Source organism: Kogia breviceps, chromosome 1 (assembly GCF_026419965.1).
Source record: "Kogia breviceps isolate mKogBre1 chromosome 1, mKogBre1 haplotype 1, whole genome shotgun sequence".
Classification (NCBI taxonomy): Eukaryota; Metazoa; Chordata; class Mammalia; order Artiodactyla; family Physeteridae; genus Kogia; species Kogia breviceps.
The window spans coordinates 202,014,143-202,029,487 of NC_081310.1; the positions used below are offsets into that span (position 1 = coordinate 202,014,143).

General features: G+C 68.6%; 1 protein-coding gene across 1 annotated transcript; it reads left to right on the forward strand.

The window, feature by feature from the left end:
• Positions 1-225: 225 nt before the first annotated feature.
• ACAP3 (ArfGAP with coiled-coil, ankyrin repeat and PH domains 3) lies at positions 226-14,643 on the forward strand. The gene is given in 27 exon segments (XM_059064698.2): positions 226-381; positions 4,192-4,249; positions 4,928-5,047; positions 5,255-5,308; positions 6,484-6,542; positions 6,963-7,146; positions 7,582-7,626; positions 7,771-7,866; positions 7,947-8,021; positions 8,473-8,591; positions 8,593-8,791; positions 8,793-8,817; positions 8,820-8,845; positions 8,848-9,167; positions 9,253-9,304; positions 9,543-9,643; positions 9,717-9,828; positions 10,051-10,259; positions 10,339-10,408; positions 10,520-10,614; positions 10,693-10,898; positions 11,062-11,166; positions 12,194-12,292; positions 12,376-12,596; positions 12,780-12,889; positions 13,039-13,149; positions 13,233-14,643. Coding segments are annotated over 27 exon segments (3,066 nt in total). The 5' UTR covers positions 226-334; the 3' UTR covers positions 13,381-14,643.
• The last annotated feature ends 702 nt before the right edge of the window (positions 14,644-15,345 follow it).

Consider the following 15,345-nt stretch of genomic DNA (forward strand, 5'->3'; position numbering starts at 1 on the left):
CTTCCGACCGTCTGCCCGGACGAAGGGGGCGGGACGTCGGGGCGTTTGGCTACGCTCCCCGGCGGTGACAGCGGGCGGCGAGCGCGGGCGGCGGACTTTGGCGACGCTCCCCGGCGGTGACAGCGGGCGGCGCGCGCGGGCGGCGGACTTTGGCGACGCTCCCCAGCGGTGACAGGCGGGGCGGGGCGGTGGCGCGGCGGCCTCGTTCCGGGGCGGGCGGGCGCCGAGCGCGGCTCGGCGCGGCGCGGCGCGGCGCGGGCGGGCGGGCCGGCAGGGGATGCCGCTCGGGGCGCCGCGGTCCTCGTGCCAGTGAGCGCCTCGCGCCGCCGCAGCCATGACGGTGGAGTTCGAGGAGTGCATCAAGGACTCGCCGCGCTTCAGGTGCGCCCCCGGGGCGCGGCGCGGCCCTTTGTGATCCGCGGGGTCGCCGCCCCTCGGGGCACCCGGGGCCGCCGGGGGATGGGCGCGGGCGGGGACGCCGGTGCCGCCTTTGTGCCCGGCGCCGGGGCCGGAGGCGAGAGCAGGGGGACACGTCTTGTACAAAGCCCGCAGCGCCCCGGCCCGAGAGCCCGGAACAAAAGATGCCCCTTGTGCTGGTCGCCGCGCGCGGAGGGTGCGCGCGTGGGGCGGGGCGGCCGCCAGCGCGGCCACCTCTCCGTGGGAGTGTCCGCCCCGCTTTGTGTCCGCACCTTCGTGCTGGCCACCTGCACAGGGCTGAGACCTAGCGGGCGCCACAGCCCGGCTGTGGCCAGGGTCGTCTGGGTGCGTGGGGCGTCTGCCCATGGAATCTATCTTGGTCCTCGTGCCCAGAGCGGTCAAGGGGGCAGGCAGCTGGAACCTCGGTTAGGGCCTCGGGCGGCTGCTTGGCAGGGGTGACCTAGGCACCTGACGGGGTGGGGGCTACCAGAGCAGACTGGGTTCCAGGGACCGGTGGAGGTTCTGCGCTGTGGCCGGCCCTGGGTTTGTGCTTTTAGTCCTTCCTGGGAGTGCAGGCGGGCTTATCCGTGTGGACGCGTTCGTGGTGCGCGCGCATCCGCTTTAGCGGGGCACCTCCCGTGTGCTAGGTGCTCACGCTTGTGTGCACACGTGTGAGTTCTGCCCCTCTGCACCCTCCCTTGAGGTGCCAGACCTTGGACGTGAATGTGTGGGTGAGCTGCACCCTTGGACTGGCTGCTTGATGCGTGCGTCCAGACTAGTGCTGGGTGCACGCGCACGTGTGCATGTGTCACCTCTGGGTGTGAATACAGGTGCGTAGTGGATGTGTATCATAAAAGTATGAATTTAGGCACTGAGCATTTGTTAGTTTGTTCCTGTGTGGATCTCAGCACGGGGTACGTGTCAATACACGGTATCCACAAGTACACCCGTCTGCGTGTGCGCTGCGCTGCTGCATGCATACATGTTTGATGGCATGTGTGCATATCTGCCATGCCTCTGCACACCGCACTTGGCCGTGCGTGTGCACGCGCGTGCACTGGGTCTTTGGGGTGTGTTAGCCAGAGAGCCTGTGTGTGGGTGCCTGGCGGGCCTCAGCATCAGTGCCCTTACTCCTGATTCCCTAGAGCCAGCCCCTTGCCCAACCGCCACACAAGGGGGTCAGCAACAAAGGCCAAGGAAGGCTGGATGAGGGGTAGTGGTCAGACCAGAGCGTGGCCCCAGGCCCTGGGCAGAGTGCTGAGTTCTCAGCACTCTCAGAGTGCTGAGAACACTCTCTGTGTTCTCCCATTTCTGTTCCTGACTGCTTGAGGGAGGGGGTGTAAGCAACTCAGGCACCCGTGATCCTGGGCCCCCAGCACGGCCCAGGCGGTGGGTGGAAGTGTAGCCAGGGCCACAGCTGGGGGCCTGGTCCTGGCTGAAGCACCCCAGTGTCACCCTCGCCCCTGGCTGAGAAGCCCCTCCCCATCGCGGAGGGGCCCAGGCCCAGCTTGCCTGGTTGGATCAGGACCACTGGCACCCCATTCACCTCCAGGCCTTCCCTCCCACACCAGCCTGCTCGCCGGTGGCACCCACAGTGCGGCAGTGGGTGCAGCAGCGCCTGGGCTTTGCCAGGTTTCCTTTGAGAGAGCCCAGCCAAGCCCAGACTGGGGTCCAAGGAGATGCCCCGACCTTGGGCCACAGAAGCTGCACTGGGTGGGTTTTGGTTGGGCTGAGATGGAATGGCTTTTCAGGCTTTTCTGGGGTCCCCTTGTCAGCGCTGCTGAGGATGTAACCTGGACTTTCTGGAGGCCAGCCTGGGGGCAGGGGGTTAGGGCGGGGCCCGGCAGGAGAGTGTGGTCAGCGATGCGGAGCCCCAGCCCTGGGAAGGGGGACCCTGCCTACGTGCTCTTGGCCTGGGGGAGCCCCACAGCCCAGGGAGGCACGTGGCTGGAGGGGTCCGTACTCTCTCAGACTGGCGGGGTGCCGCTCACCCCTTGTTCTTGGTGCCCCCCGCCCTGGGTGGGGCTTCAGGCGCTGAGTCATGGCTCTGGTGGGGGAGCTGGCCTTACCCTCTTCCGCAGCATCCAAGCTGTTGAGGAAATCCTGGAGGGAGAGCAGGAGAGGAGGCCTTGGTCCATGGGGGTGAGGAGAGAGCTGAGGGGCGTGGGGCTCCCGGGACAGACTCTGCTGAGCGCCCACCTGGTCCCCGTGAGCGCACTTGTCAGCATCTGGTGCACCCCACCCTCACCAGCTCTCTAGGGACCAACCCCCCATCCCAGCCCAAGGGTGACAGCTCTCCACGCAGCTGGCCAGGGCAGTTGGGGTGGCTGGGCCTCCAGGAGCCGCGTCCCCCTCTTCTGGGTGGGTGGTCCTTCCCTGCCCTGGGACCCTTGGAGAGGGAGGGGGAGGCTACAGCAGCGGTCAGGGTCCTGCAGTCTCAGGCGGGGGCACCTGCGGGCCGTGGGCCACCACCGGTCCAAGCAGACATCCCCTCTGACCCCTTCCTTCTCTGGAACTCAGACACCGCTCAGCCCGTGGGGAAGGGATAGGGGCTGCTCAGAGAGAAGGAGGGTGGTGGGACGGTCCAAGGGCCCTGTCGGGGCAGTCTGGCACTCACCCCATACCTCCTAATTGAGAGCATCCCGAGCTGCACCCCACATGAGAGACTAAGTCCCTCCCCCAGGCCTGGGAAACCCTGGAACACGCCCCTTCTCTGCCAGCTGTGGGGGCAGCGAGGGGTGCTAGACCTGGACAGCCTCTTCTCTGCCTGGCCCTGCCGCTGGCCGGAGCTCCTTCCCTGTTGGCCCTGCTCCCCAGGAGGCCAGATGGGCCCGGCTCGCCAGCTGAGTGGGGCGGGGAGGGCAGGACCCTGGCCCCACCTCCCTATTTCCTGTTCCCGAGTTGGGGGTGGGTGGGTCACGTGCCTGCTCCATCTGTGTCTCGCCTCGCCTTCCGGGTTCTCCATCCACTGGCTTCTCTGTGATGTCATACGTTAACCCTTCCCTCCCCAAGGCAGCCCCATGGTCAGGCCACCCCCAGGGGAGTGGGCTCCTCCAGGGTCCTACCCGCTGCTCCTCCAGGCCGACAGGGCCCACGTGGTATTTTGAGGTTGGGGAGGAGGCAGGAGGTAGGGGCACGCCTCTGCAGGCGTCTCTCGGTCCCGCGGAGCAGACCAGCTGCGGCTCCAGGCTGCGGGCTCTGCTGAGGCAGCTCTGCCCCGGGGCCTGCCAGCCCCAGGCCAGGGTGGGCTGCAGCAGAAGCTGAGGGGTGGGGGGTCCAGACGGGGTTTGGGGCTGACCCTGAGCCCTGGAGAGGTGCAGGGGCTGGGCCGGGGGGGGGGGTGGACCAGCAAGGCCCTGCATGTGCACCTCCACGGGCCCCGGCCCCTCCCTCTGTGCTAGGGACCTGTCTGACCACCCCCTTCCCCCCAACCCCGTCCACCCACCCCAGATGGGGGCGTCACAGCCGACTGGGCCTCTATCTGCCTGGGGCGACAGTGGGCCCTGGTGGCTCTGCGGCTCTGGAGTCCCCGTCCCAGTCCCGCCCCCTCCCCACCTCCCTTTTCCATGCCTCCCACCGGCAGCCTCCACCTCCTGCTCTGTCTGAGGGCCACGTGGAGGCAGGTGGGCCTGCAGGAGCCAGTGGCCATCGGCAGAGTAGGCCCTTCCCACTGCTGTGACCCCTTTGGGGAGGTGCCCGGGAGACGAGGCCGAGCTTAGTCGGTGGGGGAGGCTCGCTGCAGGTGGGTCTCCAGCCACCCTGTCCCTGTCGCAGGGCAACTATCGACGAGGTGGAAACGGACGTGGTTGAGATCGAGGCCAAGCTGGACAAGGTGAGGGGGGCCTGGGGCACACGGAGGGCCCGGGGCTACTCTCCCTGCCCCCGCGCCGCCACGGCCTAGCTCACCCGCGGCCACCGGTGTGAACGCGAGTGTGCGTGTGCACAGCACGTGGGCCTGTCCCACCCGTACTGTGGTGTACGTGCCACTCGCACACCTGTGTCTGCCGGGTCTCCTCCCGCCAAGCTAAGCAGGGTGGGGGCCTTGGCGGGGGGTGGGGGCAGATGCCAGAGGGCTGTGCCTCTGAGTGCCTGGGTTAGGGGCCAAGGGCACAGGAAGGGGAGGGAGGAGGGCACAGGCTTCAAAGCCAGAGGGAGGAAGGAGGGGCGGCACCCCTGAGCCCCTCGCCGGCTGGTCCTGCTGACCCTTGTCCAGGACCACACGCCCCTGGCCCTGGGTTCCCTGCTCTCGGCCTCCCTCCCCCACTCCCACCTCCGACCCTGGAGCCAAGGCCTGGGGCACGCCAAGCTGTCCCCCAGTGCCAGGTGGGCTCCGGAGGGTGGGCGGGCGGGCAGTGGGCTTCCCTTCCCGCCCGGGGCTGCTCGGGGCCAGCTGTGTTCTGGGCACCGACGGACCCTGAGTTGAATTCCGGCTGCCCTGTCCGGGTCCCTGCCCGTGTGGCCTGGCCTCCTGGTGGCGTGAGTGCTGCCCTATCCATCGTCCTGTCCGCAGCTGGTGAAGCTGTGCAGCGGCGTGATCGAGGCTGGCAAGGCCTACGTCACCACCAACAGGCTCTTCGTGAGTGGCGTCCGCGACCTGTCCCAGCAGTGCCAGGGCGACACCGTCATCTCGGTGAGGGGGCAGCTGACCTCTGATCTCTAGTAAGGGGCGGGAGAGGGCAGACAGCCCCTCAGGGTGCCCTGGCCTTGGGAGCAGGTGGGCGTCTGCGCTGGGCTGCGGGGCCACTCTGAGGCCTGTGGGCGGGAGGTGCCAGACACTGGGCGCACGGCCATCCCGTCTGAGCAAGGGTCTTCCCCTACCCACCCACCCGGCCCCCAGGAATGTCTGCAGAGGTTCGGAGACAGTCTGCAGGAGATGGTCACCTACCACATGGTGAGCCCTGGCCGGGTGGGGGCGATGGGGGGGCAGAGGGGAGGGGTGGGGAGGGGAGGGCCAGGCAGGTCCCACCCACCCGGCTTCCTGATCCACCGCCATCCCAGGCAGCCCCCGCCCCCACCCCTACGGGCTCCCTGCAGGCCCCGCCCAGCCTGGAAGGCTCTGGGCTGGCTCTGCGCTCAGCGCTCAGTGAGCTGAGCTGGCAGGGGTGGGCGGTGGGGGAGGCCACGTTTCTGCTCCTGCGGTCTGGGCGGGTGGTGGGGGGACACATCGCTGAGACACTGCTGTGTCCCAGGTGAGGGCTAGACGGCCAGCGGGGAGGCACCTCGACCCTGCCCGGGGCTGAGGGCAGCAGGGGCTTGGGGTGGGCAAGGCCTTAGAGGGTCATCCAGGGCCACCCGGCAGGGGTCATGGGCCAGGCGACGGAAGCATCTCCCAGGCTGACCCCACAGCTACTGGATGACTCCCAACCCCGCTGCTACCCAGGCTGGGTCTGCGTGACCTCGAGCCCCTCGGGGCCCCCACTGTGGACACACAGAACAGACCGAGGCGCACGTGGGTGGTCAGGCCGTGGCCTGGAAACCAGAGCCCCAGACTAAACAAGGGGCCCATCCGCTGTAGGGGAAGCTCAGAAATAAACCAGCGCCGGGTGGCTCATCCTGTCATGTGTGTCTGTCTGTCTGTGCCTGGTTAGGCCCCAGCGGGCTCTCTCGCTTCGAGAGGTCTGATTCTGGGTCCGGCCAGTGCTGCAGGGAGGCCCCACCCTGCCCCCAGGCCAGATTACTCCAGCTGCATCTCCGTCCGTCCTGCTTACTGCAGGGCTGGGCATCCCCCAGGTGGCCTCCCAAGGCCGGGGGGATGGGTGTCCCTCGGGACTCTGGGTGCGCCTGCCCTGTCCGGGCTGATGTGGGGTGGACCACAGGAGGGGGTCCATCTGGGACAGCGTTGGCGTCTAGTCTGGCTGAGAGCCAGGTGGGGGGGACGGGCAGGTGGTCACAGCTGTTGCCTCTGGCCGCCGACCCGGGCCTGGGGCCCGTGACCCTGTGAGGCCGTCTTTGTGAGGGTGGGGCTGGACGGGCCTTTCCCTGGTTCTCACCTGAGGGGAGAGGGGCCTGGCCTCTGGGGTCATGTGGGGACAGACACCTGACTCCCGCACCCTCCTTTGCCCCCAGATCCTGTTTGACCAGGCCCAGAGGTCTGTGCGGCAACAGCTCCACAACTTCGTCAAAGAGTGAGTGGCCCCGAGGGAGGCCTGGCCTCTCCCGGCCCTGGGAGGTGTCGGGGTGACACCCACGCTGGAAGGGGGGGCAGATGCAGCTATACTTGATCTGGGAGGGTCCAGGGGCCTTGGCAGGGCTCTCAGCTCAGTGCTGTGTGTACAGCTGGGGACCCCCCCGAGTGGAGAGTCTGGAGTCCGGGGTGAGGCTGGGGGTCACCGCAGGCTGCACCAATCCTGGCAGTGAGATGATGAAGGGGAAGGGGAGGGGCCTGAGGAGGACGAGGCAGGGCGTTATGGCCAGGGTGGGGGGGCAGAGCGGGGCAGGAGGCTCGAGCTCAGAGGGGCTGGAAGCAGGAGAGCGTTTCATAGACGTGGGAGACCCCGTGTGCACCCCTCCTCGGACCCCCTGACCTGACGCCCACCGGCCTCCAGAGATGTGCGCAAGTTTAAGGAGACGAAGAAGCAGTTCGACAAAGTTCGGGAGGACATGGAGCTGTCCCTGGTGAGGAATGCCCAGGCCCCGAGGCACCGGCCCCACGAGGTGGAGGAGGCCACGGGTGCCCTGATCCTTGCCCGAAAGTGCTTCCGCCACCTAGCTCTGGACTACGTGCTCCAGGTCAGCCACCGGGCATTCCCGCGTCCCTGCAGGCAGGGAGCTGGTGTCTGGGGGGGCCCCTTGGGCTTGAGAAAACTTGAGATGCTTGGGAACGGACATGGGGGGCGGATGCCCACGCAAAGGCCCGCAGGTGGGGATAAGCTAGGGACAAGCCAGGGCTGTGGGCTGCAGGGGGCGGAGGCCTCGAAGACCTTGCTGAGGCAGGGCTTGGAGGACTTGGAGAAAGGGAGAGGATTTGTGGCTTTGCCTATGAGAGGGACCCAATGTCCTGAACTGCGACCCTGAGAGGATGGATGGGCACCAGTTCAGTGAGCTGAAGATGAGCTGGAGGCCTCGGGGGACCACAGCACCCTGAGTGGACAGTGTGGCAAGGTCCAGGTCATGGCCCAACCTTGGCCCTGACACCCCTTCACCTGCTCACTCCTCCCCTGGCAGATCAACGTTCTCCAGGCCAAGAAGAAGTTTGAGATTTTGGATTCTGTGAGTGCTGGATGAGGGGGAGGGGTTGCCCTCGAGTATAGGCACGTGCCTCAGGCGTGCTGGGTGTGGGTGCAAGAGCTGGGGCCTCGGCCATTGGCCCTGGGGGTGGGGCCTCACCTGCGTGCCCCCCGCCCCACCCCCCAGATGCTGTCCTTCATGCACGCCCAGTACAGCTTCTTCCAGCAGGGCTACAGCCTGCTGCACCAGCTGGACCCCTACATGAAGAAGCTGGCGGCCGAGGTGAGCCTGCGGGGAGGGGCCCGGGGGCCAGCCTGTCGGGGGAGGGGGTCCACGTCCCTCCCTGTGCCCCCTCCCCGCAGCTGGACCAGCTGGTGATCGACTCGGCAGTGGAAAAGCGGGAGATGGAGCGCAAGCACGCCGCCGTCCAGCAGCGGGTGAGGCCCTGCAGCCCTGGCCGCCCCCCGAGGGGCCCCGGGTCCGCTGCCCCTCCCCCCACTCCATGCGAGGACCTGGGGGGCCCAGCGCACAGACACGCGCCCCGTCCCTCCCCAGGCCCACCCACTCTCAGGCTGACTCTGATCGTCTTTGAACTGCCATCAGAGGCGGGGGTCCCCATCCCTCAGGGTCTCAGCACAGTGGAACGGTCACTTAGACGCCGCCAGCGCCAGCCCCCTCAGCTCACAGACGCTGGGGCTGCAGCCGGGACGGGGATGCTACTGCGGCCTCGGCTGGCCGGCCACAGCTGGCCTGGCGTGCCCGTGCCCGGGGCAGAGACGGGCTGCGGGGCGGGAGCTGACGGTCCCCAGCCGGCAGGGAGGGGCAGGGCTTCACTCACTGGCTCTCTCCGCCCCCCCCCCCCCCCCCGCCTCTCCTGCTCCCGCGCAGACACTGCTGCAGGTGAGTGGGCGCCCACCCTGGGGGGAGGGGGGCCCCGGTGGGCAGGGCTTCTGCCCTTCCCGCCCCGCGGCGTTTCAGCACCAAGGACACCTCCACGGCCCCGGAGCAGCGGCCCGCTCCAGCGGAGGTGGCTGAGCTGGGACCGCGTCCCCTGCGTCCCCTGCGGGAGCAGCTGCAGCTGTCCCTCCCCGCCCCCACTCAGCCAGGGGAGCAGGTGGCTGGGCCCCCTCTCCCACCGCCGGACACCCAGGACAACGCTCAGTGTCTCCCCAGCCCGCGTGAATGGAGCTCTGTCAGGCGGGTCGGAGCAGCCCAGCTGGCGACATGAATGGGGGCAGCTTCCTTCCTGACCCCAGAGCCTCTGCTGCTCTGCCAGGCTGGGAGGTGGGGGCTGGAGCTCTCCGGGCCCCCAGCTGTGGCGGGAGGCATCTGCCCCCACGGGGTTTCGGGTCAGGAAGCGGCTGTGAAGACCCCCCCTCCACCTTGCCTCCGGGGCAGCCCGAGAGGGCGGCGGGGTCCCCGCAGCCGCGGGTGGGTGCTCACTGGGGGCCGGGCTCCGACCACCCCCAGGACTTCTCCTACGATGAGCCCAAGGTGGCGTTTGACGTGGATGCTCCCAGTGGTGTGGTGATGGAGGGCTACCTCTTCAAGCGGGCCAGCAACGCCTTCAAGACGTGGAACCGGTAAGGGCAGGCCCGTCCTCAGGGGCTGCAGGGCAGACATGGGGGCCGGCCCGGCCTGACCCCTCCTGGCCCATTCCCTGCCCAGGCGCTGGTTCTCCATCCAGAACAGCCAGCTGGTCTACCAGAAGAAGCTCAAGGTGCGCTGGGCCCAGGGCAGCAGCGCCCGGGGCCTCCCCACCGGGCCTCGGGGTGGGCGATGGGTGGGGGGCGTCACAGGGCTGAGGACGCTGACGGGCACCAAAGCCCAAGTGGCCAGGGACAGAGGCCACTCAAGTCTCAGCCTGTCCGCGTCTCTTGAGTAGAGCGGTGGATGGGCGGTTGGTGCGGGGCAGGGCTGGGTGCTGAGTGCAAGGGCCACGGCGGTGCCCCCCGCAGGATGTGCTGACCGTGGTGGTGGATGACCTCCGGCTCTGCTCCGTGAAGCCCTGTGAGGACATTGAGCGGAGGTTCTGCTTTGAGGTCGTGTCGCCCAGCAAGTGAGGAGGCCCGGCCCAGCGCGGGTGTGGAGGGAGCCCTTGCCTGCCCGGCCTGACGGCCCCCTCCCCACAGGAGCTGCATGCTGCAGGCCGACTCGGAGAGGCTCCGGCAGGCGTGGGTTCAGGCTGTGCAAGCCAGCATCGCGTCCGCCTATCGGGAGGGCCCCGGCAGCCGCTACGGCGAGGTGGGCCCTCCAGCACCCTGCACGCGCGAGCACATCTGCCGCGGGCCGCACGCACGCAAGCGCACGAGCATCGTGTGTGCGTGCACACGTGCGGGCACAGGCCCGGGCCTCGGGGGCCTTGGCCTGTGCCGGCACCTGCGTCTGGGGAGGAGGAGGGGCCCCGCTGGGGAGACTGGGGCTGGATCTCCCATAGAGCTGAGCGGCCGCTCACCCTGTCTCCAGAGGCTGGACCGCACGGCGTCCCCGTCCACAAGCAGTATCGACTCTGCCACGGACTCTCGGGAGCGCAGCGTCAAGGGCGAGAGCGTGCTGCAGCGCATGCAGCACGTGGCTGGGAACCGCCAGTGCGGCGACTGCGGGCGGCCGGACCCGCGCTGGGCCAGCATCAACCTGGGCGTGCTGCTGTGCATCGAGTGCTCGGGCATCCACAGGTGGGACCACTGGGTGGCCAGGTGGGGCGCGGGGGCCAAGACTGGCTCTGACTCCCCCTCCCCCCGCCTCGCCATCCAGGAGCCTGGGCGTCCACTGTTCCAAGGTGCGGTCCCTGACCCTGGACTCGTGGGAGCCGGAGCTGCTGAAGGTGTGGGGGGCTGTCACAGGCCGCGGAATGGCGGGGGGCGGGAGCCAGGCCTGCCAGCTTGGGGGGCGTTCGGTGAGCCGGGCTGATGCCCGCACCACCCTCTCCTGCCAGCTGATGTGTGAGCTGGGAAACAGCACCATGAACCGGATCTACGAGGCCCAGTGCGAGGGGCCGGGCGGCAGGAAGCCCACAGCCAGCAGCCCCAGGTGCGGTGGGGGGCAGCCTGGGCGGGGCCAGGGGACCCCCGGCCCACGAGCGCAGCCTCACGTCCGGTCCTGGTCCAGGCAGGACAAGGAGGCTTGGATCAAGGACAAATACGTGGAAAAGAAGTTTGTGCGGAGGCCGCCCTCGGCACCGGCCCGGGAGGCCCCGCGGCGCTGGCGGGCGCAGAAGTGCCAGCGCCACCACAGCTCCCCCCGTGCCCGCACCACCCGCCGCAGCAAAATCCGGATGGAGCCCGTCCCGCCCTCCGTGGCTGCTCTGTGCTCAGGTGGGAGGGGCTGGCATGTGCGCCCCAGCTCGCAGGCCTGGGCAGGGCGTGAGCCTCCAGACCCTGGATCCCAGGGAGGCCGGGGGGGTGGGCAGGGGGGCAGGGCTCACGGGCGCCCCAAGCTCTGCCCACCTCCCACTGCGGCCTGGCTCCCGCCCTGCAGGCCCCATAGAGCCCAGGTTCCGCAGGGACTCCCTGTTCTGCCCGGATGAGCTGGACTCCCTCTTCTCCTACTTCGACGCGGGGGCTGCTGCAGCCGGTCCACGCAGTAAGTCCCCTGCTGCCCACCCCCCACCCCCCACCCCCCCGCTCAGCAGGGGCAGCAGGGCAGGGGCCAGGCGCGCTTGCCTGGAGGGTGGATGACAGCCGCGGCCACTCGCTCAGGGGCCGGAGGGACGGGCTTTCCTTGCAGGAGGGACTGGTCTGGGGATGGGGAGCATTTGGAGGTCAAGCAGGGCTGCGGCTGGGACAGTATCTTGAGGGGCCGGGGGGTAATTTGGCCGCTGGCTTGGAGGCTGGGGCCGCGACCCTCAGGAGTGATGTGGGCGCGTATGCCGTGCGCACACAGGAATGTGTGTGTGAGGCTGTGACTGTACACACGGGTGGACACGTGTGAGAGCACGTGCAGACGTGTGTATATGCATGGGCGTGTGCCCGTGCACGTGCGCATGTGCCTGACGGGGGCCGGACCGGATCCCGAGAGACAGCTGTGTGCATCTTCCCCAACCCCTCCTGGAGCTGGGGTCCTGGAGTTGGGGGTACAAACGCTACAAGTCAGGGCTCTCCCCCTGTTGACCGTCTGTCAGCACTCACTGGCCTGGGGCGCGCAGGCAGAAGGTGTAGGTTGGGGCCAAGAACGGGCCGGGCTGCTGGGGGTGACAGGGGTCCCCTCGGGCAGCAGAGGGCGCTGTCTCACCATCCCTCAGCCTGGGCTCATCTGTGAGGACTGCCCTCGGGTGAGCAGGGCCAAGTTCGCTCACTGCTGCCTGAGGCCGTGTCTCGGGCTTGGCAAAGACCCCACCTCTGGGCGGTGACCGCCCCGCCTGCACTGGCCACAGCTGGGGCTGGCCTGAGAGGCTGCACTTCCACCTGTGGCTGTGCTCCTGCGGGGCCGGCGATCCAGGCTCCTTCAAGCTGTTACTTGATTCTCTCCCCTTTCCTCCCATCCTGGGCAGGGCTCCCCTCTGCCTCACCCCCCAGCATCCCCCAGAGGGCGGGTGGGGTGCCAGCCTTCCCGCAGGGCTGTGGGAGCAGGCAGAAGCGCTCAGGACCTCCTCTGCTTGCGGACCCTGCAGGTCTGAGCAGCGACAGCGGCTTAGGGGGCAGCTCCGACGGCAGCTCGGACGTCCTGGCCTTCGGCATGGGCTCCGTGGTGGACCGCGTCACTGAGGAGGGTGGGTGCGCAGCTCCCCAGTCCCGGGCCACCTGTCCTCCACCGCGGGCCGGGTCACCGGCCCTGACCGCCCCCTCCTCGCAGAGGGTGCCGAGTCGGAGGAGTCCAGCGGCGAGGCGGATGGAGAGGCGGAGGCCTGGGGCCTAGCGGACGTGCGCGAGCTGCACCCCGGGCTACTGGCGCACCGCGCGGCGCTCACTCGAGACCTCCCCGCACTGGCCTCCGCCCTGGCACAAGGGGCTGAGGTCAACTGGGCTGACGCAGAGGACGAGGGCAAGACGCCGCTGGTGCAGGCCGTGCTGGGGGTAAGTGGGCGCGGGCTTGTACCCTTCCACGGCGTGCAGGCAGGGCCCTTGCCCTCCGCTGAGGACCGGGCTTGGTCCTGCTGGGGCACCCAGGGTGGCCTCGGGGTGGGGGGACAGGGGCCCTGCAAGGGACCACTTCTGTGGCTCCACTTGGTCTGAACCCAACCCCCACCCACCCCCCAGGGTTCGTTGATCATCTGTGAATTCCTCCTGCAAAATGGAGCGGACGTGAACCAAAGAGACAGCCGGGGCCGGGCGCCCCTGCACCATGCCACGCTCCTGGGCCGCACCGGGTAGGTCGTGGGCGGGCCACCCCCTCCCCCCTCCTCCCCCACCCCCCACCCCCTCCCCCCTCCTCCCCAACCCCCCCTCGCCCCCGTGGGCCCGGGTCGCCTGCCAGTGCCTGCCCAGGGCCTGCCCCGACTTGCCCCTCCTCCCTCAGCCAGGTCTGCCTGTTCTTGAAGCGGGGGGCGGACCAGCATGCCTTGGACCACACGCAGCAGGACCCACTGAGCATCGCGGTGCAGGAGGCAAATGCAGACATCGTCACGCTGTGAGCACAGCACGGGGGCGGCGGTGGGGGTGGGGGCGGGGGTGGGGGCGGGGTAGTGCCTCACGTGGCCCTCCCTGCTCCAGTCTCCGTCTGGCGCGCATGGCCGAGGAGATGCGTGAGGCCGAGGCGCCCCCCGGCCAGCCGGGCCCCCTGGCTGGCAGCAGCCCCACCGAGCTCCAGTACCGCAGGTGCATCCAGGAGTTCATCAGCCTCCACCTGGATGAGAGCTAGGGCGGCCGGGCCTTGGCGGGACCCCCACCTGCCCATTTGCTGAGAGCCCTGGAGCTCCTGGAGCCCTGCTGCCTGCTCCGCCCCACGGCCCGGAGCAGGACCCCAGCACTGAGTCTTCTGAAGCTCCATGTCTCCCCCGGGAGGTGCTGCATCACCCCACCCAGGGACCCTGTGTCTTCGGGTGACCCCTCCCTAGGGGGCCTGGGTTGCTCGTGTCACAAACCACTCTCAAGGCCCCACGTCACCTCGTGCCCCTCTCTGCTCCCCCAGGCCCATGTCACCTCATGCCCCTCTATCCCTGGGGCCCATGCCGCTTGGTGCCCCACTTTGCCCTCAGGGCCTGTGTCACCTTGTGCCCCCACTTTACTGCCCAAGAACACTGACCTGCTAGTAGGGGCCCTCCCACACCCCCGGAACCCCTCCACTAGGCCCTGGGGCTGGTGGCTGGCCACCAGCACGTGGCGAGGGCAGAAGGGGCCGCCCATCCAGGGAATCAACCCGCGTACCTCACTTAGTGACCCCAGCATCCAGGCTGGGCTTCTTGGGTGCTTGGGGGGCTCTGGCCTGCGGCCTCAGCCCTGGCTGGGTGCGGATGTCCCGAGGCTGTGTGGCTGGCCATGCAAGCCCTCGTGCCCGCAGCCCCACCCATCCCCCCCCCTTTTCCCACAGCGGGTGGCAGGGGTGTGGCTCTTCCCACCTCTGCATTCGACATCCTTTGTCATAGACTGAGGGGTTTTCTACAATGACCTCGTTCTCACTTTGTCTCGTGTCTTTTCTCTGGACTCAAGGACCACTTTGACCCCCAGCTCTGCCTGCTGCTAGGGAGGCGCCTGCAGCTCAGCCCTGCCCCCTCGCCAGCCTTCACCCCACCCCACCGCCGGCTCGGCCCACGGGGCCTCGGCTCACTCCCCAGGGCCCTCTGATGCCTTCCGCATTCCCCTTCCCAGAGCCCTGGGGCACCGGCTGGGCCTCTCCCCAACTCGGGCCCTCTGCCAGGCCAAGGCCAGTTGGTTGCTCACTATGCAAAGACTGCCCAGGGAGGCCCCGTGGGCAGCAAGGTGGGTGCAGACTGGGCCCCCAGCTCCCTCGACTGCTGGCTGTGACCCCTAGAGAGCAGAATTAACGCCTTCCTCTCTCCCTGCTTGAGCTCTGCCGCCGCCTCCTCCCCACTGCCTGCATCAGGGCCTTTGCTGCGGCCTCGGCTGGCTGGCGGGACCCGCCTCCGTTCCAGATCACAGTTAATAAACGGCCGCTTGCACCTGCCGCCTCGCCTTGCCCACCTCACTCCGCTCTGTCTCGGCTGGGGACGGGGGGGGGTCTCTGTGTCCCCTGCTTTCCCCAAGGGGAGGTCCTGCGTGGGACAGCACCAGTCGTGCCCCCAGAGGGTGCAGTAAGCCAGAGTCCGGTGCTCCTGCCGGCGGCCTGATGGCAGCCAGGGCTGCTCTGATTAAAACCAACTCCTGACACCCCATTCCCTGGCCCCTGTGCCCTTCTCTGGGATGGACGCCAACTGGCGAGGCTGCTCTGGACCTGGCCTTGTCCCCTGGGCAAGCTCTGGCCCCAGGTCCTCCCGTTCCCCAGCTCCCACCGCGTCCGTGACTGAGGATGTGGAGATGTGGTCTGAGGTTTTCAGCTCGCTCGGGGGTGGGGGGTGGGAGGTGGGGGGTGGGCGCGGCAGGACACACTCCAGCCACCAGGTAGAATCATCCATTTTACTGCAAAGCGTGCCCAGGTCACTAAGTGCGCGGGCCTGGCCCTGCCCTTCCTCCCACTGGCCCTGAGTGAGGGAGGCTCTGCCCGATACCTGCACACACCTACACGGAGGTGTAGACAGACGTGTTGATGCTCGGAAACACGCGGACGTATGACGCTGACACCAGACGCACTCCCTTGGGGCGCCCCCCCACCTCACGCATGCGCGCACACTCTTGCACACGGGCAGATGCTCCGTCACGCCCTGAGCGC